The following is a 22,356-nucleotide window of genomic DNA, read 5'->3' on the forward strand; positions in this document are numbered from 1 at the left end:
AAAGCAAGCCACAAAAAACCAACAGAATTTGTTCATTCATTCACTGTCTTATCCATCCATTCACAATTTCTCTGCAGCCCCTTTCAGATCTGGGTGAGTGAGCCCTCAAGGAGTTGAGCATCCTCAGCCAGCACTGATGAAATCACAGGGAGACAGCACTCAGCTGGGAGCAGGATCAGGCTATTACAAAGCTCACATTTCCCTACACACATGCCAAACTGGAAGCTTTTAATCCAAAGAATTTACCAAAGTTGAGAAAGAGAACATATACAAAAATGAACTACCAAAAATGGAATTAAACAAAAAAACTATTAAAGAGCACTTTTAGCAACAAAAGGAAGTGGTTTGATTTTGGATGGTGAGTTGTTGAGGTTTGTTTTTTTTTCTTTTAAATGAAACAGTTTTTCTTTTAAAATTCTTCCGGGAACTGATTAGCAACTAAGATGAGACACTTCTACTGAAGGAATAATTTACTGACATACGTATTTTCAGCTACCCCTATTAGCAGCTTAAAGTATACTTTCAAATATGTTAATGCCTCTCTGATGGTAGTTTGCAATCCCTGGTACTGTCCTTTATATCACAAGGCCACACAGATTCAATTCTGTATTCCACTACGGAAAAGTTCTGATAGCAACTGAGGTGTGACTGAAAAAATAAAGTCAGAAACTCCAGCTTTTGTAGAATCTGGTATCAGAGATAGGAAGGGAATCACACTTAAAGCTTAATTAAAGGGCTCAGCAATCAAAAAGATTTCATGAGAGGCAATAGGTAACATCTCTAAAACTTCACCTAATGTTACTTAACAAATGAAAGCATGTATTTCAGATCAGTAAAGTAGATCCTATTGAAAATGACTGGCAGCTCCCAGATGGATTAACAAGCTATCTTTCGAATCAGAAACATTCAGGGCATGCTTTTTAAAAACAGGGGGTAAGGAAAAGCCTGGTTTTGTTTACAACACCCTCATCTCTATTTTTAACATGTTATATTTAAAAACTGTCTGAAAGAGAAACATTTACCTATGGTTTCTTTAAGTCTGTGGGAAGCTGATTTTTGCTATGAACACAAACTTTGCTGTGAGTGAGTCCCACTTCTAGCATTTCTTCAAGGTCCTTACAGAGCTTTGTTTCAGCTTTTAAATCAATGTTAACAAGACAGAAAAATGGAAGATGACAGCTTAGGGAGAGAAGTTCACATACACACAGACACACTGCTGGGAAAAAAAACCCAAACTGAGGCAGTAGACAGTCTCCCCAAACTCGAAAGTAGTCATCCATTTCTAATCACCAGTGACGCAAGCAATACCAGATCTCGCTATTGATTCATTACGAGTGAGAACAAAAGAAAGAGAAATTTGCCAAAAATCTGCAGTGGGTAAACTGAACAGTTGCCAGCTAACTCCAGTCCAGCTCCACAGCTTGGAAGCAGAAACTGCTTGGGGCAAGGCTGACCACTATCACTAAGTTACACACCATGGGGGGGGGGGGGGGGGGGGAAATTACAAAAAAATCTACCTTGTTATCCATCATCAGTTTAACATCTTGGCATATACAGGTGATTTGAATTCCCTTGAGAAGAAAAAAGGGCATGATTACAAACTAGTGAGCCCTATATCTGAACGACTACATTTAGAGATGTTAACTAAAAAGCTGGTTTTATTTAAGGTGTGAGAGTGAATGCAAACAGTTTTAAAACCTTACAGTTATTGTAAGAAACCACCAGAAATGCTTAGCATCATCAAGTAAGTATAAAGAGTTTAGGTCTTTTTATTCTCACACCCTTTTCTCTCAGTTCCTATTAAAGTCTGAACTGGATCAGCTTTCCACGTTTTCACACTGCATTGGCCTGGACACTAGCAAATATTTATTTTATCTAAACGAAAATGTTAAATAAATAACTCCATTTGTTGTAAAACAACACTCAAGTATATAAGGTTGTCTGGCCCTCTTCTAGAAAATGTCACAACCAACCACAAAAAGATGTAAGCAAACCATTTCCAAAAACAAACTAGCCACCCACGCCATATGGTAAGATGCCATCACTTGAGAAATACTTAGCTGCTTATCCAGCAAGCAACCTGCAAGGAAATCTTGGGTACCCAGCAGCACACTTCAGCTCACCACAGTGCACAGAGCAATTTTCAATACTACTTGAAAAAGAAAGCTTAACACTATTTGTCACTTGTTTTGCCCCAGGCTTCCCCTTCCACTGCTCACTAAGGGCTGCGCTGACTTTAAACGCACTCAGTAACGATCAACCCATTGAACAATTCTTTTGTGGGGCAATCATAGATCTCAAAAAATCTGATTAAATGCTCTGAGCAAAGAACTAAGCCGACCCTGTGTCCACGACACGGCTCTATACATCTGTGCAGTAAATAGAATGGTGTTTGTTTCTTTTTTTTCCATCGTTTTTGAGGTGTGCATTTAAAAGAGTACGTCGCAGGTAGGAGAGTAAGTTCTCACTCATCCACTCAATTCACGGCCTCGTAAAGGAAACAAAGTTGAGATAAACTGCCTGTGCCTCGTACCGGTTCCCACAACCACAGCAGAGTGGAAGCTATTGATTACACGCACAGAACAGCCTTGGGGAGGCAAAGTGCAAAGATGAGCACCGCGCTGTGTGGGCCAGCCACAGAGGACACACTATCGCCCTGATAAGGGACTTCACCCATCGAGGACAAGCTGCTTGGCTCACACACACCGCCCTTTAAAGCTTAAAGCAAGTTTAATAGGGCTAAGCTACCTTTCCAAGAAACTATAGGTTTGGAAAACTAAGGCTCCTAAGTGATGCTGGGAAACCCTAAGGCTGTGCTGAGGTCAGGTTCCCAGCAACTCGCAGAGCCAAGTGGGTGCCATCCACCTCAACCGTCTGCCAGGCAAAAGAAAAGCAAGAGCCGGTGATAGCTCTAAAAAAAACAGCTGAAGCCCGAACTCCCTCCCCGTCGCCCAAAGCCGGGGCAAGTCAGGCTGGGTGCGAAGAGCCCCGCTCGCCCCCAGCTCCAGAGCCGTCCCAAGGCAGCCACCCGGGACTCTCCGAGCCGCGAGGTGCCGGGGAAAGTGCCGCACCATGCCCAGCCCGTTCACCAGCGAGCAGCCGGGGAGCGTTACAGCTCCCCGCACCTCCGACAGCAGTACGCCCGCACCGGCCACTGGCAAAGTTTGAGACCCGTCCCATCCAGCCCTTGTCCTACCTGCTCCCGGGGGATGCAGGGAAGTGAGGTCCGCCGGTGGGTCTTGCTGCTGCCGCCCGACATCTCTGGAGAAATCATGGAGCTAGACCGCCGCCGCCGCCTTAGCACCGGGGCTTCGTCCGCGGCCGGGGGCGCGGCGGGAGGCTCCGCCAGCAGGGCGGCCCACCGCGGGGGCCAGAGCCGGTCAGCGTAGCCGGCAAGGAGGATGCCCAGCAGCCCCAACAGGTAGGCCAGGTAGGGCCGCCAGGACACCGGGATCCTCTCCAAGGCGACAAGGGACGTGGTCCTGGCCGCGCTAGTCACGGCGAGCATGAGGACGCCCTGCCTCAGCTTCAGCACCAGCCATGTCACGGCGGCCAGGCAGCTCAGCACCACCCCCGTGGCGGCGAGGGAGAGCAAGTGATCCTCCCCCGCCGCCAGCGCCGTCTGCGCCACCGCTTCCCCCCCGCAGCAGGCGGCCAGCAGCAGCGCCGCCGTCCGCGGCTGCACGCCACCGCGCAGCAGGTAGCGGCCCGCGCAGAAGAAGGCGCCGGCCAGGCCCAGGGGCACGGCGCTGGGGGGCAGCCAGCCCCAGCCCCGCGGCCCCGCGCAGTCCTCCGCCGCCAGCTCCCGGCCGCGCTCCCCCCGCACCAGCCTCACCACCAGGGCTAGTAACACGGAGAGGGAGCCGGCGTACAGCGCCGAGGAAAGTTTCCGGCGGCGCCAGGTCTCCCACGGCGGCGGCGGAGCGGCCCAGGAGCCCGGCCCCCCCCGCTCCGCCACCGCCCCACCGCCGCCCCGCGGGGTGTAGGGCTGCTGCCCCGCCGGCGGGCAGCGCCCGCTGCAGCCCGAGCTCCGCGCCTCGCCGTTGGCCATGGCCTCGACGGGCTCCCGCCCCGGCACTTATTCCCAGCCGGGCAAGGGTCGGGAGCGACCTCTCCGGCGGCGGTCAGCGGCAGGCGGCCGGGGGGCAGCGGCGGGCCGGGGGCGCTCCCCGCTGCAGCGCTGGCATTTCCTGCAGAGCTCTTCTCGTGCTCGCCTTCTTCCCGAGAGCCCAGCGCCGCGCATGAAGGGCTGGGGAGCGTCTCGCCTTCTCTGCGACCACCTGGGGCTTGGAGGAGAGGTGTAGTAATTTAATTTTTTTTTTTTTCAAGTGCAAAAGAAGGAGAGACGCGAGGGAATGGGGAAATCCGAAACAGTGTAAGAAAGGGAGGGGGGAGCGTGGGAGAGGCAGATGTACCACCTCAAAAGTGCTGCTTAATTTCTAGGCCATCACTTCCCTCACAGGCGCTCCCGGTGGAGGCAGGCGGATAGGGAGGCAGGGAGGGGCGGTGCTGCCTGCCGAAGGGTCCGCGCCTAGCCCGCAGTTGTCCTGGTCCTCAGGGTCCTGACGGTGCCCTGTGGTCGCGGGGAAGGAGCCTTCCGGTCACTGCGGACAGCGGGGAAAGAGGAAGGCACCCCTCCGAAAAACAAATTTAAAAAATAGTTTTAAAATGCTCATGAAGACATCGCAAATATAAGGCCAGCGGAGCCGGGGGCAGCAGTTGCAAAGTACTGCCGTGAGAACGAGAGAGGGATCCACGGGAGGGCCTTGAAGGAAGGCTGCTTGGGAAGAGCGCAAGAGAAGAGGAAGAAGAGAGAGAAGGAAACCGTTTCCCTTCTGAACGCTGCTGGGATAGTACTTGAATTTTGCACGGAAAAATCAAGTGATGAGAGCTCCTTCTCAGCCGGCAGAGGAGGCTGTCGAAAGCCCAGAAGCAAACCCAATCCCGAACAGAACAACAAACTGGAAAAGAGCGCTGGAGAGGGAGTGTTGGAAGCGATAACGGAGCAGGAGGCTGCTGGGGAAGTGGATGTTACCACTTTAAAAACGGCCGGACCGACTCAAGGAGAGGAGGTGCGCTGGTCCTGGCCACCCCAGCCTCCACGTTCTGCAGCGGGGGGCGCCGCAGCGGCGCCCTGGACCGGGGCTCGCCCCGTGCCCTCCACTCTACCGCCCCTCAGGAGCCGGCGGTGCCACCTGGGCGGCGGAGCTCCCTGTCACCGCGAGCGGGCGGCCAAGGCGTAAATTAAGCTGTCAGGGAGGGGATAATTACGAGGCCGTAAAAAAGTCAGAAAGATGGACGTTTGTGAATGATTATTACTATTTTTTTTTTGTTGTGTTTTAATGGGAAGCCCGAACCGGAGTCCTAAAGCCAGCGGGCTACAGTCCTAGTCAACGGCAGCAACCTCTCGGCTGTGGCTTTATCCAAACCCCACTGTTTCCTTCCCCTAAACTCGTCTCACCCTCGCGCCAGAGGGCTCCTCCGCCCGGGATCTGCAGCGTGCTGGAGGCTGACTCCAGCCTACACCCTGGGCTGCTGAAAATTGCTCTTTGGGCGACTACAAAATCGGGGCCATATTCATAAAGTCCCAGGTCCTACCAAACGGCATGGAATAATGGATTTAGCATGTAATAATACAGACCACATCAAAATACAATCACCAGCTGTAACATTACAAAACATTAAGAGCCAGGAAACGAGCACTTTAGAAAACATGTATCCGCAAAGCACCGGTTTGAGACAGATTTGTAGCATTTACATATTTACTGGTGCATCTATCAGGATACCATGCCTATCATCCAGGATCTGAGTATCTAGTACAGTAGTATTAGTGAAGCATGGTTTGGATTTTTACTAGAAATGGATTGTAAAAACAATATTTTTTTAACAGGTTTTTTTAATATATGACTTTATTGGTAACTTTTTTATGTTTGAAGCTTGGTTTGAAAACAACTTAGATATTTTTAGTGAAATTTGGCTCTGAGGAATGGAAGCCTCTGGTTTCTTTTAAAGGTTAAGGGTCCAGCTTAAGAACAGCTTGAAAGGTTTGTGCTTGATTCTGACGAGACAGCAATCAGCGGGTCACCTTATACACCTAGAGAAAAATAGCTACCTTCTCTCAACACCAAGCATCAACATCCCAGAGGGCAGAATCAGGGCCCAGATAGTAGTAACTCTATGACTCCTAACTCCTTTTCAGCTTTTTATAAACAAGGTGCAGCTCTTGGATACTTTCAAGTCTAAATGCATCAAAACAGTGCAAGTACGTTGATACTGCAATGGTGAATGACAATGCATGCAACAGCTACAGTTCAGATAGGCCAGACCTTTGACCTAATAATACTTCCTGCTAAGTAGTATTCACATTTTTATCTCCACTTCATTACTTTACAATTAGATTTACTGCTATGAGAAAAGTTGACACTTTAAATATAGTCATAACTAAAACCAGAAGAATAAATGCTCCCTACCTTTAGTTTTTTTTGCTGCACACCCCCTGTAATTGTGTATTTAAATCATGTCTATATATGTTTATATAGATCAAAGCAGATAATGGTGTATCTCCTTTCAGTTAAGAGGGGTTTTTATGAGTGTTTCACACTCAATAAATGATTGAAACACACTTGTGAGCTGTGCAAAACCAGCATTGGCAACTAGCACAAATGTGATAGTCTCTAAATTCCCTAGAAGCACAACTCAGATTCTTATCAGTACATTTTGAGCACAGGCTGTATATTGAGCAGTACATGGGAAGCTGAACTTCACTGTGCTCTCTACCATGTGGGAGCTGATAAAACTGCTTTGTATTTCTTGTTTATGCAATGTAATTGTCTCTTCCTTTTCTACTGGTTATTTACAAATGTTTAAGCACTTAACTTGTGAAGATCTTTAATGGAAAAAAGGGTCAGTCCTGTAGTTTTGGCATCTTCATCAAAATTGATGGCAGGTGGGGAAACGTGGTCAATGGTGAACCAAACAGAAACTGACTCTCACAGAAATTGAGAAATACTGACCACTTAGGAGGCTTCCCATGCATGGACACAGCAAGAAGCAAGGGGAGAAGTGTGTTATATTAATTCATTCTTCAGGATATTCATCTACTACACTGGTCTGTCTACAGATGATAGGTACCTCTTAAACAGGATGTTGAATATATAGTTACCTGAAAATCCTGACTTCCTTCTCTAGTAAAGAAAAATTCTGGGAAGGCAGACTCTGCCCCTACAGATAGTAAACTGCTTAAAATTTCACTGAAGTTCTGGGGTTGTTGGCTTTTCAGTACTTGCTGAATTAATCTCCTTTTGAGAAACAGACATCTATAATGTAGCCTAAAGAAAATGGAAACCATCACATACTGTGTAGTTATTGTGCTGGAGCAGTATCAGCTACTCACCAAAGAAGCTGCCATTTGCAGAAGATTGTGCTGTGTTGGAAACCTAGCAATACCCTTCTGTTTTCCCTTTGGAAAGCAATCTTCTGTGGTAAAGTTAGAAGTTTCGTGGTTACCATCACAGAAAGGTACGGTAAAAAATGAAGGTGATCATTCAATTAGATAAGAAAGTCAAATTTACCTGGGAAAAATCCAAACAAACGAAAAACCCACCTCAAAAAACCACCCCATGGTTTGTCCTGGACAACAAAGACCAGGAGATGTAAGGAGGTCTAGGACAGCTGATGGTTCCCAAAGACATAATTGTCTGCCTCAGAATCACTTCATCCTTAGAAATCACAGGTTCTACTGTCAATTCTTGATAAAGCAACCTATCTTTTCACCAAAGTTAAGTGATAGATAAGTGAAGTGCCTTCAATTCATTACTATGTCCAGCATGTTGTAATCTTACCTAATCCACTCAAGGAACTTTTCATGAAGCAATCCATGCAGAACATGTGATTTCTCATCCAAATGGGGAAGCAATGTATTCCCTGTACCATTAAAGAAAGGAGAAAAGATTTCATAATGGAATTGCTTAGCTGAGCTATAAAGATCAGACTACTGCCATTTGTTTGATTTGTAGACAGTCCTCTACAGTCTTTTCTCATGCCACTGCTGGTTTATGGTCACACTAAGCATGTCTAAGCTGGTCTGGGAAAGCACAACAAATATGTATGGGGCCATACCCCCTAACAGATTGCATGGCCTGTCCTCCCAAAAGTAATACAACAAAATGAAAGTCCCAAACTGTGCAGAAATGCTGTGTTTAAGCTGAAGTGTGAAGAGGTTCTTCTGAGGCAGTAAAAGAAGCAATAAAAAACCCCAAATGATTTCCACACCATATCATAGTGGAGAGTGCCATGGGAGGAAGGAGAAGAGAGATATTCTCTATGACTTACTCATCCACTTACACCTGTATCACTATTGGTCTGTATCTGAGGCAATTATTCATACATTTTGGTAATACTTCTCTCTTCTTTCTTCCTTGCAATTAAAGTTTTTCTTGCCTTCTTCTGAGCTTGCATAATGTGCATGGATAACTCTATATGAATTTTTACAATTCCACTAAATATTAGTTCACTCAAAGTTAATTTTACCTAGTTTTCAAAATGCACTGTGATTAAAACCATGGTGGATTAGAAACACAGCAATGTCATTCCAAGCTTCATTTACACATTTCTTTGTTAGAGTCCTAAATTGTTTTGCAGACATTAGGGAATAATTTGCACCACCTCCATTTAAGTCTCCTAAATTGTCACTGTAAAGAAGGATTTGCTTGATGGTGATGACCAGTAGGTTGCCTGACAAATTTGTGTTTGTCCACTGGAGTATTTAAAAATATGCTTACTTTTAGACATAAGCCCTTTTGTGGCTTCAGTGGCATCTCACAAAGAATATCACATGAAATTCGATTTAAAGGCTGGAAAATTACACATTTGTCATGTACCACAGTAAGCATTCAGATTATTACAGAGCAGAAGATTTTGTCATATGAGTTGTCTCGATTCAAGTATTTTGATAGTGAATATGGAATTGAAACACATTTGCCATATGAATTAGGATAAATTTTATACCATTTTTTGAAAGAGAAATAGTAAATAATGTTACTTTGAGGTGGAGTGCAGGCATTCTCACAACATCCACATTGCATCTGCTTCGTTTATTTCACATTTTCAAGGTTTTCTTCATAATGGGCTGGCTGAGGTGTGTTATAAACAAAAAAACCAAGACCTGTATTGTGAAGAGCACCCACCTAATGACAAGTACCTCCGTCAAATTTATTCATTCATGAAAATTTCCATTATCTTTTATTGCAGTATGTGTAGAAAGAATTCTGATTATTAGGAAAACAATTAAAATATTCATGCATTGTACTGACTGGGCTGTGATTCAGATTTTGCTGAGGTACAGAAAAAAGCTTTTCAGTCTCTGACAGTCTTACTGTATGTTCATTAGAGGCATTTAAGAAAGTACAGCCTTTGTGTTTCAAAATAAGTGGTACTCAGAAATTAATTAGCTTACTAGAAAGGCCATTCTATAGTGGAAGAGTAAAATTCTGAATTTGGAAGGGAAGAGTGTAACTGGAGCCTTTTGTAGAGCAGTTTAGGGGAAAGGGACCAGTGGGTCCTGGTAGACAGGAGTGTGACCATGAACCAGCAATGTGCCCTTGTGGCCAAGAAGGCCAAAGGCATTCTGGGCTTAGTAGGTCAAGAGATGATCTTCTCACCCTGTACTCTGCCCTGGTGAGACCACATCTGGAATATTGTGCCCATTTTTGGGCCCCTCATTTCAAGAAGGACCTCAGGGAACTGCTTGAAGGAGTCCAGCGTAGAGACACAAAGGTGATGAAGGCAGTGGACTTCTCCCTTAAGAAGAAAGACCGAGTATTCTCTTGGAAGTTCTCTTGACCTACTTTTTGTTTGTTTGTTTGTTTTTCCCTCCTTATGCTTAAAAACACTTTGTACAAGGTGCAAGAAGGTCACAAGTTCATCAAACATGAATTTCAGTGCTGTTGCTGAGCTTGCATCTCTAGCATAACCTGTTTGTGACAGTCCGGGGAGATGACCCTGAAACACCCTCTGATCTCTATTAGCAGGCCGTACTGTCTTTAATGCCAGATCTATTTTATTTTGTGGCTCAGAGCTCACATGATGAAAAATGGAAGCAAACAATTATTATTATTTTAAAATAGGTCTGTGTGTACACTAGATTTTTCTGCCTTTTTTTCTCTCCCCCCAGTTTTGTGATTTATATAACAGTGTACACAACCTCTTAACAAGGCACCCTAGGAAATGGGACAGATCTTTTCAAAGCACCTTTTCTTAGTGAGACAAACAAAATATGTTTTGGCTTAAATAGCTGAGAAACAGAAATGTAGGCTGAAACTAACTTTTAACTAGTGTATTCCCAACAAAGTGTCCAACTGTCTCAGTGTAAAGGGATGCTAAGAATGAATATTTATCCTACTGGTAAGTCAAATAAAGGAACTAATTTCATTGAAATGATTCTCACTTGACATGTAATGCACGCAAAGTTATGGTCTCATTAATGACTTACTAATGACAGTCTCCCTCTGAGTCACTTTAGGAAGCCACTTGTAGAGTGGGGAAAAAAATGTAAAAGCAAAGTCTTAAGTAACAAGCAAGAAGCACAAGATCTTCAAGTGATCAGGAATCAAATTGCTGTACTTCAGTAGATAGCTGAAGAGGTAAATAAGTAGGAATTTCAAAGATTTTTTTTTTCATCTTAAGGTGCCTGCATCCAAAACAATTTCAGCTACCCCTACATTCATCTGCTTCCCATGTTAAATCAGACGCCTAATGTTTCACTTCTGGGCATGTCTAAAAGCCTTTCAGTGTCAGCAGAGCTGAACTCTCCATGTCTAGCACGATCCACAAGGACAGTTCCTCCCCACCTGTGTGGTCTGAGGAACAGCATCCAGAAGCATGTGGTAGGCACATGCAGTGGATTCTTAAAATCACTAGTCACAAAATGCAGAGCACTAGACAGCAATTCCTCCTCTTCTTCTCACTCTTCTCATGCCTTAAATTCCAAGCTATGGAATATTTTGTTAATCTTGCAAATGCTGTTGGCGAATCTGTTTCACCTTGCATAAATAAGTAAAAAATACCTGTGATAGAAAAGTAACAAGATCGATCCTGCAGCCCTGTGGCAGGATCATTCACTGAGAGGCAGAGACACCTGGATCCCAGCTGCTGTTCCAAAGGCTGCTTTATACAAAATTTATAAAGCAAATGTTGAATATAAGATAAAAAATGTATTTTAAATATGTAAAGCAACCACTAGAGTAGGGACAGGTGTCCCTACAACCTTGTGAGTTTCCCTGCTTTTAGAGTTGCCAAGCTTCTTTGCCTGTGTGAGCTGCACCCCCAAACCTTGACATATCTGGAAGCCACAATATACATCTGTGCCCTGTATACTGGGAATGGAGGGAGGCAGGAGCTCTCAACAGAAGCTGATTGTGGCTCTTCAGGAATTTTACCAGCCCATTATTGGGTCATACTGCATTTGCCATGCAGCTGGGTCTCAAATCAATGGAATAATCTCACATTCCACAGCACAGGATGCCAGACTTCACAGATTACTCCACAACCCACTGCACTGACTCACAGCACCAGAGCTAATCACACACAGAACATACCTCTAGAAACTGTCCCGGACCTGCACATGGTTTAGGGCTTTGTGAGCCTCTTCTGAAGTTCTTTTTAGTCATACATCAATAATTAAGGCAACTTTTTCCCCCCTTTTTTTCAGTAGTATGTAGTATGTATACCAATGTTTTCTAGATAATCATGCTGTCTTTCAAAAAAAAAAAAAGAGTCCTTAATTATTTCTTGTAAGTTGGGCCCATTGCATGCTGGGAGGCAGGGGTGTGAATGGCTTCCTCAACAGCTTTTACTACAGACTAATGATGAAGGCATGATACAAGAAGGTGAGAGAAGGGCCTGGGGGCAGGAAAAGAGTTTAAACCCAGCTGACTGTACTTTTTGTTCTGTAACTTTTCAATGTAAAATCCAAAAGCCAACCCCAAAGAAGGGTTAAGAAGCCATGACTTGGTTTCACCTTTTCCCTTACACCCAAGTGTATCTCTTCTTTACTGGGCTGCTGCAAGATCATGCTTTCTTGCCCACTGTCTCCTGGGCTTTGTGCATACCTCATGTTGTAGCTCCCTTTTAGGGCTTTGGTCCCAAGTGACTGAAACATTAATATATCAAAAATGTCTGTAAATCTAAGGTGATTTAAACACATCCATTTTAATACTATTTCATATGTTTAAATACTCTCCCACTTACCACCACCAAAAGGAGCAAGTGGCACCTTCCATTTCCAAGACTTTGTTCTCTTGTATAGTATCAGAACACTTACAGATATTATGTAATGTACATGTACAGATTTTAATGCTGCAAAGTCTCATACCTGTCATGAGATGTTTTTAATGGGAAACAGAAAATCACATGTGCTCAAGTGGCTTGCAGGCTCACACACAAGAGAGTAAGATTTAGGCATGGAACAGGTGGATTTAACTGCAATAAAATCAAGGGCACTGCATATTCCCATCTCAAATCTGAACTGAATCACACAGCCATTCATACCAGTTCAAGAACACAAGCAACTTTGTGGAGGTTAATGGAATTTGTTTTCTAGCCAAACTTAACTGCTTCAATTTGTTTCCAGGTCTAATACAGGAACCATATGGAGAGAGGCACAGAAAGATAAGTAAGCATTGCATGCCATTACTCACCATCTGTTTAGGCAAGCCATGCTGAGCTGAACAAGGAATGGGTCATGGCTCTGATGACATTCACAGGACAGAGCTCCTCTAAGAGACAGTGTGGACTACCACAGCATCTTGCTGCCAGGGAATGCATGGGAAGATTTTCCTGGGTTTGGTTTGTAAGATGAAGACAGCAAGTGGTTGACTGATGAGGGAAGAGCAGCAAATGAAGATAAAGTGCCTGAAAATCAAAAGCCTGGTTTGAGAGAAGGGACAAAAAAATGAGTGAGTGATACAGGGGCAGATAGTAAAGGCATAAGTGATCTAGATATCTGAGATGCTGACATGCAGATTTTTAGTACAAAGCCTTACATTTAGTAGGAGATTTTGCCCTAGGTTTCGTTACCTTATAATGTCATATTATTTCAGCTAGAGTTTTATCAGTGAGAGCCTTTCTCAGTGTAAGTTATAAAAATACAAATGTATGCTAAATCATACGGCATGAGTTCACCAAAGATTTATAGACGAACTTGCCCACTATAAAGCTATGTATTCAGAGAGCCTGCCCTGCACATTCCTGCACCTGCAGAGAGCTGTGAACAGGAGGATAATTACAAGCATTGAGAATCTAAGCCAAATGTTCCAGGAATGGAGGAATTTCATCTTTGATTGGCTCTCCTCTAAAGGCAGGAAAAGAGAAAGGAAGTGTCCATGTTTGAGCTGGCATGTGCCACACAAATCCTTGCCTAGTCAGTGCCAGGCCTCTGCTGCTGACAGGCAGCTGCCGCTGTGCTCTTTGCCTGGGGTTGTTAGCATAGAGCAGGTGAATGCAAAGCCAGATACAGAATGTACAGGGCAGGCTGAAGTGTTAAAGGAAATATGGTTGTGACATGGGGGTGCATGCAAATGAAGGGAGTAAAAGCCTTGTATGATATACTAACTTAACACATTACACAGAGCATTGCTTCAAAAAGATTGGGAATGATTCCTGTGCTTGGATCACTTAGGCAGTTTAGCTTTTTATCAGAAGAGGTATGTAAGGAAATATTTATCAGGTATATTTACTTCTTGGGATTTGGGGAGGTTGTTTTCTAGTTTCATTTGTTTAGTTCTGGGTTTGTTTGCTTGCTTTTTGTTTTCTCTCTCTCTGTTTTTGGTTGGTTGGTTTGTTTTGTTCTTTTTAGGAAAGGGAACTAAAGAAAACTCTATCTATTAAATTACCAGCTCTGAACTTAAGTTTTTCCTGGTGTTGGAAACATCCATTTTTTACTTCCTCTCAGCATATTCAGCAATAGCAGTAAGGCAGTGCTGCTTGCAATTTAGAGCAAGAACTTCCACCTCAAGACTGCAGCCTTGATTCTTAAAATTATGTGTTGTAGATTGAGGAACAGAATACACTCTAAATAACACATTTCAAACTCCTTTGCAGTTCCTCCTCCTCTTAATTTTCTTTTCAGAAGATACTTGGATACCCAGCTAGTCTCACACTAATAAATAAATCTTTGTCAGCCACTTCCAACTCCTTTTTCATTAATTCATGCAAAACTGTCAACATATCAGTGAATTGCAGTGCTTGATTTCAGAGACATCTGAAGGAGGAAGGAAAGCATTATGACAAATGTATTATTGAAAACAGGCATATCTCAGCTGAATTGCACAGAGAGGCATTTTGAGATTAAAACAAACTCTCCGAATGATGAAAAATGTCTAGATGGCAGCAGTAGCAGGCACAGAAATGAGGCTGTTAGGAAGCTAATGTCTGGTTGGTATGTATTCTGACAGAGTTCACACTTTTTTGCTCTGATGTGAAAGATGAGGACTTCTTTATTTTCTAATTCTTACCTGATGAAACATCACCACGTGATCACAGTGCAAGTCCTGTGACATGTAACTATCCAGGCTTTGAGTGAAGGAAGAGCCTTCTGTCCCAGTCTGGGCAATCATTTGGGTCTTAGCTGTTAGATACCTGTGTCTAGAGTCTCCATAACACCACAGCCCTGTCCATTTATCCCTTCACTTCTCAAACAGTCTCCATACGTTTAAAGGAAGGCTTATAAGATAGCTTTACAAGCTGATGTTACTTGTGTCTCAGTAGAGGCTCTTCCTCTGCTCAAGGAGGAAGTTGATAAGCCACTTTGCAGAATTTGAGCCATTTATTGAGGTCAGCTGCTAAATTGTAGATCCTCCAACAATCCCTTAAACACTTTGGTTTTCATTGCTTACAGGCTTAATTTAACCAGAGGAACAAAGGGGCATCTAAGAGTTCTGTTGTGGTGGGCTAGTTTTTTGGAGAGATCTTTGATGTTATTTTCTTAAGTAAAAAAAAATAACAAAATCAGCATTTTCAGAGACAGAGAAGACCAACAAAGCTTTTTTTTTCTTTCTTTCTTTTCTTTCTTCAGGCTTAAGGGGAGAAAAAGCCTGAATGACTTATTAAGAGAAAGCTTCTGTGAAATAAGGGAACAGCAAAGATGCACCATGGACAGAAGTCCTTCCCCTCAGGATTACACTTTATTAATTGCCACTGCTTGAATAACCATTTTTGTGAAACAAATTTAGGGGATATTCTAACCTTGCTTAAAAATCTGAAAATTATTTAGATATCCTTCCTTAAACTTGCTTTATTTTAAGTGCTTGACCTCTATAAAAGTTGTCAGTAAGACACAGATAACTGACTGCTTAGTTGGGCCTTCTGTGTTTCAGGTGCACACACACACACAGAGGTCTTGCAGACAGGCAATTTTACCTCATTGGTAGATGGTTTTCAGGAGCTCAGGATTTGGGCAATTTGGACATTTCTGAACAAAAACTGTGAACAGTTAATTAGAAGATGTAACAGATTTTATCTCCCACCTGGTGTTTGTTTGTGAGGCAGATTAATTGTCCAGCTGAAGTTCTTGTACAGTGACTGAGCAACTGAGCTGGGTTGTAACTCCTGTGCCTATGCAGCAACCTGGTGGGACAAAAGGGACAAAAGCAGCAGGCAGGCAGGCGGCAGCAATGCTCCCATGTTTACCCAGCCAGCAGGAGGGATACTCACACCCAATGCACTGCATGATGTAGTACAGATTGCAGACTGCAGATTTCAGTGTGGAACTAAACTGAATGCAATATGACAGACCCAAATTTAGAATTTATTCTCTTACATTATTTAAAAGTTCCTATTAAATGTGGAACATAGTGTGGTGTGGAAAGTACCCAGAATCAAGTGAACCAGAGCCTGGACTGCTACAGACTCAAAACCTGAGCCCAGATCTGCCAAGTTTCACAAAATGTTATAATAAAATTTAACTCTGCCCTAACATTTCTAAAATTTTAATTTCACTTCCTCTAATTAGCAATATCTCACCCTAAGAGAGGGAGTAAGGCTTTTGTCTCTTAATAACTGTTTTCAGATTCTACAGTATTTTAGGGTTGAGAACAACATGCGCAGGGTCTTCACTCACATTTCAGGTCTTTGCTGGCTAAATGCATCTTTACAGGCTGAGAGAGTTGGGATTGTTCAGCCTGGAGAAGAGAAGGCTCTGAGGAGACCTTATTGTGGCCTTCCAATATCTGAAGGGGGCCTACAAGAAAGCTGGTGAAGGACTTTTTAGGGTGTCAGGTAGTGATAGGACTAGGGGGAATGGATCCAAGCTAGAGGACGGGATATTTAGTTTAGACGTCAGGAAGAAGTTCTTCACCATAAGGGTGGTGAGACACTGGAACAGGTAAGCAGACATTGGTCTCTACAACTCCCTGAAAGGAGGTTTTAGTGCATCTGGTATTGGTCTCTTCTCCCAAGTAACTAGCGATAGGATCAGAGGAAATGGGTTCAAATTGTGCCAGGAGAAGTTTGGATTGGACATTAGGAAAAACTTACTTTACTGTGCTTCCAGCACAAGAGGGATATTGAACAGGTGGAAAGGGTCCAGAGGAGGGCCACAAAGATGATCAAAGGGCTGGAGAATCTCCCCTGTGGTGGCAGACTGAGAGGGTTGGGGTTGTTCAGACTGGAGAACAGAAGGCTCCAGGGAGGCCATAGGGCAACCTTCCAGTGCCTGAAGGGGTCCTACAAGAAAGATGGGAAGGGACTTTTTACATGGGCTTATAGTGGTAGGACAAGGTTGAAGCTTGAGGAGGGTAGATTTAGACTGGAGATTAGGAAGAAATTATATACAGTGAGGATGGTGAGACACTGGAACAGGTTGCCCAGGGAGGTCATGGATCCCTCCTCTCTAGAGGTGTTCAAGGGCAGGTTGGATGAGGTCTTGAGCAACCTGGTATAGTGGAAAGTGTCCCTTCCTATGGCAGGGGGGTTGGAACTACATGATCATCAAGGTCCCTTCTAACCTAAACCGTTCTATGAATCTTTGCATCTTATTTTCCTCTAGTTAATCATGAATCTTTGTATTAACTAAAATATAGCAATTAAAGTGATCAAGAACTTAAACATCTAAAAGCACGAAAGAAACACCTTGCTTTTGCCTCTCAGATTTTACAAGTAAAAAGTCTTTCTGAGAAAGAAACAGATTTGGGGAAGAAAACAAAGCACATCTTCAACTTTTATGCTTTTTGAACATAACTGCCCTGGTGCAAGAGAAGAACCTCAGTCCTACTAGAGTTTGTGGTATTTTTCACATAGCATATCTGTTCAGAAAAGGTACTCAAGTAGGGGGAAAGTAACATTTTCAGTGACACTGCTAAAAATAACTGCACTCCAGTGTTCTACAGGTCCAAAACAGATGAGTGAATCTGGGGAGTGGAGAGTTCAGCTATTCCTGTCCTTTCACTGGATTTAAGTCTAAAGCCAAACAAAACTGTGACTTGTGACATGGTTTTGATTTTACCTTGTAGTCAGAGTTGGCTTTGAAACATAACAAAAAATTGCCCGAGTCTATCAGAGATGGTTTAAGTCAGTCTCTTAAATCAATCTGGGCCATTTCAAATTCATAATGAAGTCTTCATCCAAACAAGTTTCATACACAGCTGACACTGATCAAAACACAACTGATAAAAAAAAGTAACTGACATTTCAGTCTCAAAAGTGAACAGAATAGTTAACTTCAAAGCAAGAAGCATACAGCAGTGATGGATCAGGAAGTTATTAACTTGTCACAGTAGGTATGGTTTGGCAAGCTGGATTTGTCATCTACTACCATATATCATTGACTGTAGTTTGAGCATAATGTACAAAGGAAAACGTAGAAGAGATTACTGTGGACTGAAGGGCAGCTTAATGACAGTGCATGAGCAAACAAAACGCAAGCAGACAGCCATGCTCTGGCTACGTGTTACATTATCTTATGGAACAACTGAGGAGACTTTTCTAGAGCACTGAGAAATTAGATACTGTTGCCCACTTAGAGAATATGATTTACTAAATGTCGTTAGTTAAAATATCCTTCCAGTAAAAGTAATTTATTTGCATTCCTAAGATTGCTTGCAGGTGTGTGCAATGGGACAAAGGCTGTAAATACAGGCATGGCAGTAAGTGTTAATTCAAAGTTTAAATCACAAAAATCCCTAATTCAGACAAAAGTCTTTAATTCAGCAAAAATCCTCTTAAGGAATCGCAGTGGTAAAGTTAGTGAATTAATATGCTGACTAGGACTTGCTTGTGGCAGGTCCAGCTGCGCACTCAGCTACGCTGGCACGACTGAGTCTATCAGGAGTCTAAAAGTCTCTGAGAATGTTCAGTGTGACATTTGGGATAACGAGGGTGAATTTCAGCCAGATCTTTCATATGCCCATTTGCTACTCTATATTTTTGGCTCCAAGTGCATGCCAAGATCAAATTCCCAGACTTTCTCAGTGCCCGAGCAAATATTATTAAACCCAGATTTGGAACGTTCATAAAACACAGACACAGCACATTACTGTACATGTCTGCTGTCACACTAACATGGTCAAACAGCAGGTCATGAACCAAGGGTGCTGTGCAGAGCCTTATTCAGCTTAGAAGCATATTTTGTCACAAAGAGCAAGATTGCATCTCATCAATGATGTGTCATGGAAAATTCACAAAGGATAATGAGATGAATCTGTGAATCTTTCAAGAAGCTTGGAGAGTGGAAGGTTCCTCTAGGTAGCAGTTTAGTTAGTGACTAGATCAGACTCCTGCTCTGAATGGTTCTTCAGAGAAAACCCTCTCCCCACTTGTACTGTGGAGAAAACATACAGTGCTTGGATAAACCTGTGATGGAGCAGAGCACACAGGAGTTATGGCAAGCTGCTTTTGCAGTGCAGTTTCTGAAATCAAGGCTAAACATTATGCTTATCTCAAGAAGGGCTCTAACAGCAGGGACCATCCCCTTACTACTTCTCTGAAGGAGCTTCACCCAAGAAATGGACAAATATTTAAGATGCCATCTGCCATCTAAGTCTCACTGCCTTTTATGATAAAGATACTTCTGCCTTTGTATTTGGAGGATGGGAATAGATTTAGCATTTTATTGCTGCTTCAAGGAGATGAAGTTAATTTGCAGATGATACCAAGCTAAGCAGTGTAGTTGGTAAGTCTGAAGGACAGGATGCCATCCAGAGGGACCTGGACAGGATGAGTTGAATAGCATGAGGTTCAATAAGGCAAAGGGTAGGGTCCTGCACCTAGGTCAGGGCAATCCTCAGTATCAATAAAGGCTGGGGGGTGATGAGATTGAGAGCAGCCCTGCAGAAAAGGACTTAGAAGTTCTGGTGGTTGAGAAGCTGGACATGAGCAGACCAAGGGCACTTGCAGCCCTGAAGGCCAATCATATCCTGGACTGCATCAAAAGAAGTGTGGGCAGCAGAGGTGATTCTGCCACTTGACTCTCCTCTGGTAAGACCTCACGTGGAATACTGCATCCAGCTATGGAGCCCTCAACACAGGAAGGACATGGACCTAATGGAGCAGGTCCAGAGGAAGGCCATGAAAATGATCAAAGGCCTGAAACACGTGTGCTTCAAGGACAGGCTGAGGAAGCTGGGACTGTTCATCCTGGAGAAAGCTCCAGGGAGACTTAACAGCAGCCTTCCAGTACCTGAAGGGGGCCTACAAGAAGGCTGGAGAGGGTACAGATTTTTGAGTTATGAGTGAAAGACTATTTAAAGCTCTCTTTTGCAATGTAGTTTACTGAAACCCACTAATAAACAGTTAAATGTCATTAAAGGAGAACATATATACTGAACAAAGTAAATGGCATGAGAAGAAATAATTTTTTTGTCTGATGTGTAATGTAATCTTTAATCACCTACATATTGTCTGCATAATGTCCCAGTACTTTATGGAAACATATCCTACAGTTTTCAGAATCAAAGAATCATTTAGGTTGAAAAAGAACTTTAAGATCATAAAGTCCAGCCATAAACCTAAGACTGCCAAGTCCACCACTGAACCATGTCCCTAAGCACCACACCTAAACCTGTAGGATTATATATCCTTTTGTATAAAGATACAGTAAGGATAGCCATCTAAAAATCAGCTTCTAGTTTCTGTTTCTTCTGTTATTCCACACTTAGACACTAGAATTTGTTGAGAAGTTTTCCAAACTTCCAGAATTTAGGCATCCTCAAGGAGCAAAGCCATTTGTAATAATTTCCCTGGATTTCATTAGGATTTCTCACTTAAGCATGTGACATATTTCATGAAGCCAATTAAAACCTCATTCATGTACCCTCTGGCCCATTTTTTTCATCCTGCTCCCATTTAGCAGCATAGAATTATGCAAGCATGTGCCTCCACTAGGGAACAAAGCTCCTCTATAATTACTATTAAACAAACAAACAGAACAATACAAAATATGGCAGTCAAAAGCCAAACTCACTGTTGTGTGTAAATACTAGATTACTATTCAAAATGTTAGTCCTTGTCTAAATAAAAGTCTAATTTTACTTTTCCTTGAGCAGCCAAGTCATGGACATAAGCCCTGAAAGCCATCCAATTGTAGAGTTTCAAGTCAATTTCTAACCTCTTTACAGATTTTCCACCATCCTTAAATGACAAAAGTCACTAGTCATCATCATTTTCAAGGAGAAGAGCTGTTACCAGTTGTATAAACAGTCACTGCACTTATTTACTGGTAATAGAGATAAGGAGCACAAATTTTGCTCCACCTAACACTAAAATGAAATACTACATTTTAGCCACTAATATATTCTTTACTATTATTATTTATTACTTTTTTTGTCAAATTAGTAGTTAGAAGAGTTTTGAAATTGAAGCTATTTTGGAGTGGATCAGGAAATTACATCCTCCTCATGGAAATGGAAATGAAAAAATGGTATTACAGGTTTCTATCATTCCTTTGTAATACGAAGGGGAGAGGAGAAGGAGAGGAAGTTGTCAGTGAAGGAAGGCAGTTAACATAGCATGAGATTTAGTTGAAATCTAATTTTCACCAGGTAAATCATTCTTCTGTTGAGAAAAGAATCAGCTCTGGTGCTAAGAACATACCACACATTTTACACAAACTATCAAAAGAGAATGAAGACGGAGATAATTGTCCCTCAGTTTAAGAAGGACATCAAGACACTTGAACGGGTCCAGAGAAGGGCAATGAGGCTGGGGAGAGGCCTTGAGCACAGCCCTGTGAGGAGAGGCTGAGGGACCTGGGATTGTTTAGCCTGGAGAAGAGGAGGCTCAGGGGAGACTTCATTGCTGTCTACAACTACCTGAAGGGTGATTGTAGCCAGGAAGAGGTTGGTCTCTTCTCTCTAGCAACCAGTACCAGAACAAGAGGACACAGTCTCAAGCTGTGCCAGGGGAAGTTTAGGCTGGAGGTGAGGAGAAAGTTCTTCACTGAGAGAGTCGTTAGCCATTGGAATGGGCTGCTGAGGGAGGTGGTGGAGTCGCCGTCCCTGAAGGTGTTCAAGAGGGGATTGGACGTGGCACTTGGTGCCATGGATCTACTCATGAGGTCTGTGGTGACAGGTTGGACTTGATGATCTTTGAGGTCTCTTCCAACCTTGATGATACTGTGAAATCAACTATAAAGTGACAAGGATCTTCCCATCATTTAGAAACAATTCTTACTCACACTTTGGGGTTAGCGTATCCCAGCTGTAATTTACCACTGAAATGATAGACAGATGCCAGTAATTTTAAGATTAAGCAGGCAGAGTCCCTGAAGAAGAGCAAGAGGGAATATACCATTTATTATTGCATTTCATGGCCAAAGTTAGAAAGGTTTAAATTAATTTTAATATACATATATATACACACATGCTCACACTAGCAGTTATAGCTTCTTTAAATTAGGAATACTGCCTGTGATTGGATTGCCCCCTGGAACCTCTGTAATTGTTCACCTTATATGTCTATTATCATCCTCTCTCTGATGCAAAAAGGATTGGGCCACCTTATTCAACAAAATTACCAGAAAAATCAAGAAAACTTACCAGATGTAGTGATAAATTTGGCATACAGCTCTTTTCCAATCTCATGAAGACCCCACTGTTGGTCGAAGCCCCACTGCTGGTCAACAAATAACATATATTTGATAATGCAGTTTCTTTAATAAGAAAGTATAGTCAGGGTGACATTCTCCCAGCGAGCACACACAAAAGTGAATCGAGGATAGGGAAGGATGGCAAATGAGACCATGGCATGATTTTGTTTTCTAAATCTCAGAATCACAGAATCATAGAATCAATAAGGTTGGAAGAGACCTCAAAGATCATCAAGTCCAACCTGTCACCACAGACCTCATGACTACTAAGCCATGGCACC

The 22,356-nt window shown here is 43.1% G+C and overlaps 1 protein-coding gene across 3 annotated transcripts in view; it reads right to left on the minus strand.

Moving 5' to 3' along the window:
* The window catches only part of PDE3A (phosphodiesterase 3A), a 268,654-nt gene extending 255,877 nt beyond the window's left edge, over nt 1-12,777 (minus strand). For 2 of the 3 annotated variants that reach the window (XM_054167686.1, XM_054167684.1), the window contains exon 1: nt 3,197-4,242. In XM_054167686.1, coding sequence (XP_054023661.1) covers nt 3,197-4,051 — 855 coding nt within the window. In that variant the 5' untranslated portion in view covers nt 4,052-4,242. Of the gene's footprint in view, nt 1-3,196; nt 4,243-12,695 lie in introns of those variants that run through there. The other variant, XM_054167687.1, reaches the window with a different exon arrangement.
* Between the last annotated feature and the right edge of the window lie 9,579 nt (nt 12,778-22,356).

Source organism: Dryobates pubescens, chromosome 15 (assembly GCF_014839835.1).
Source record: "Dryobates pubescens isolate bDryPub1 chromosome 15, bDryPub1.pri, whole genome shotgun sequence".
NCBI lineage: Eukaryota > Metazoa > Chordata > Aves > Piciformes > Picidae > Dryobates > Dryobates pubescens.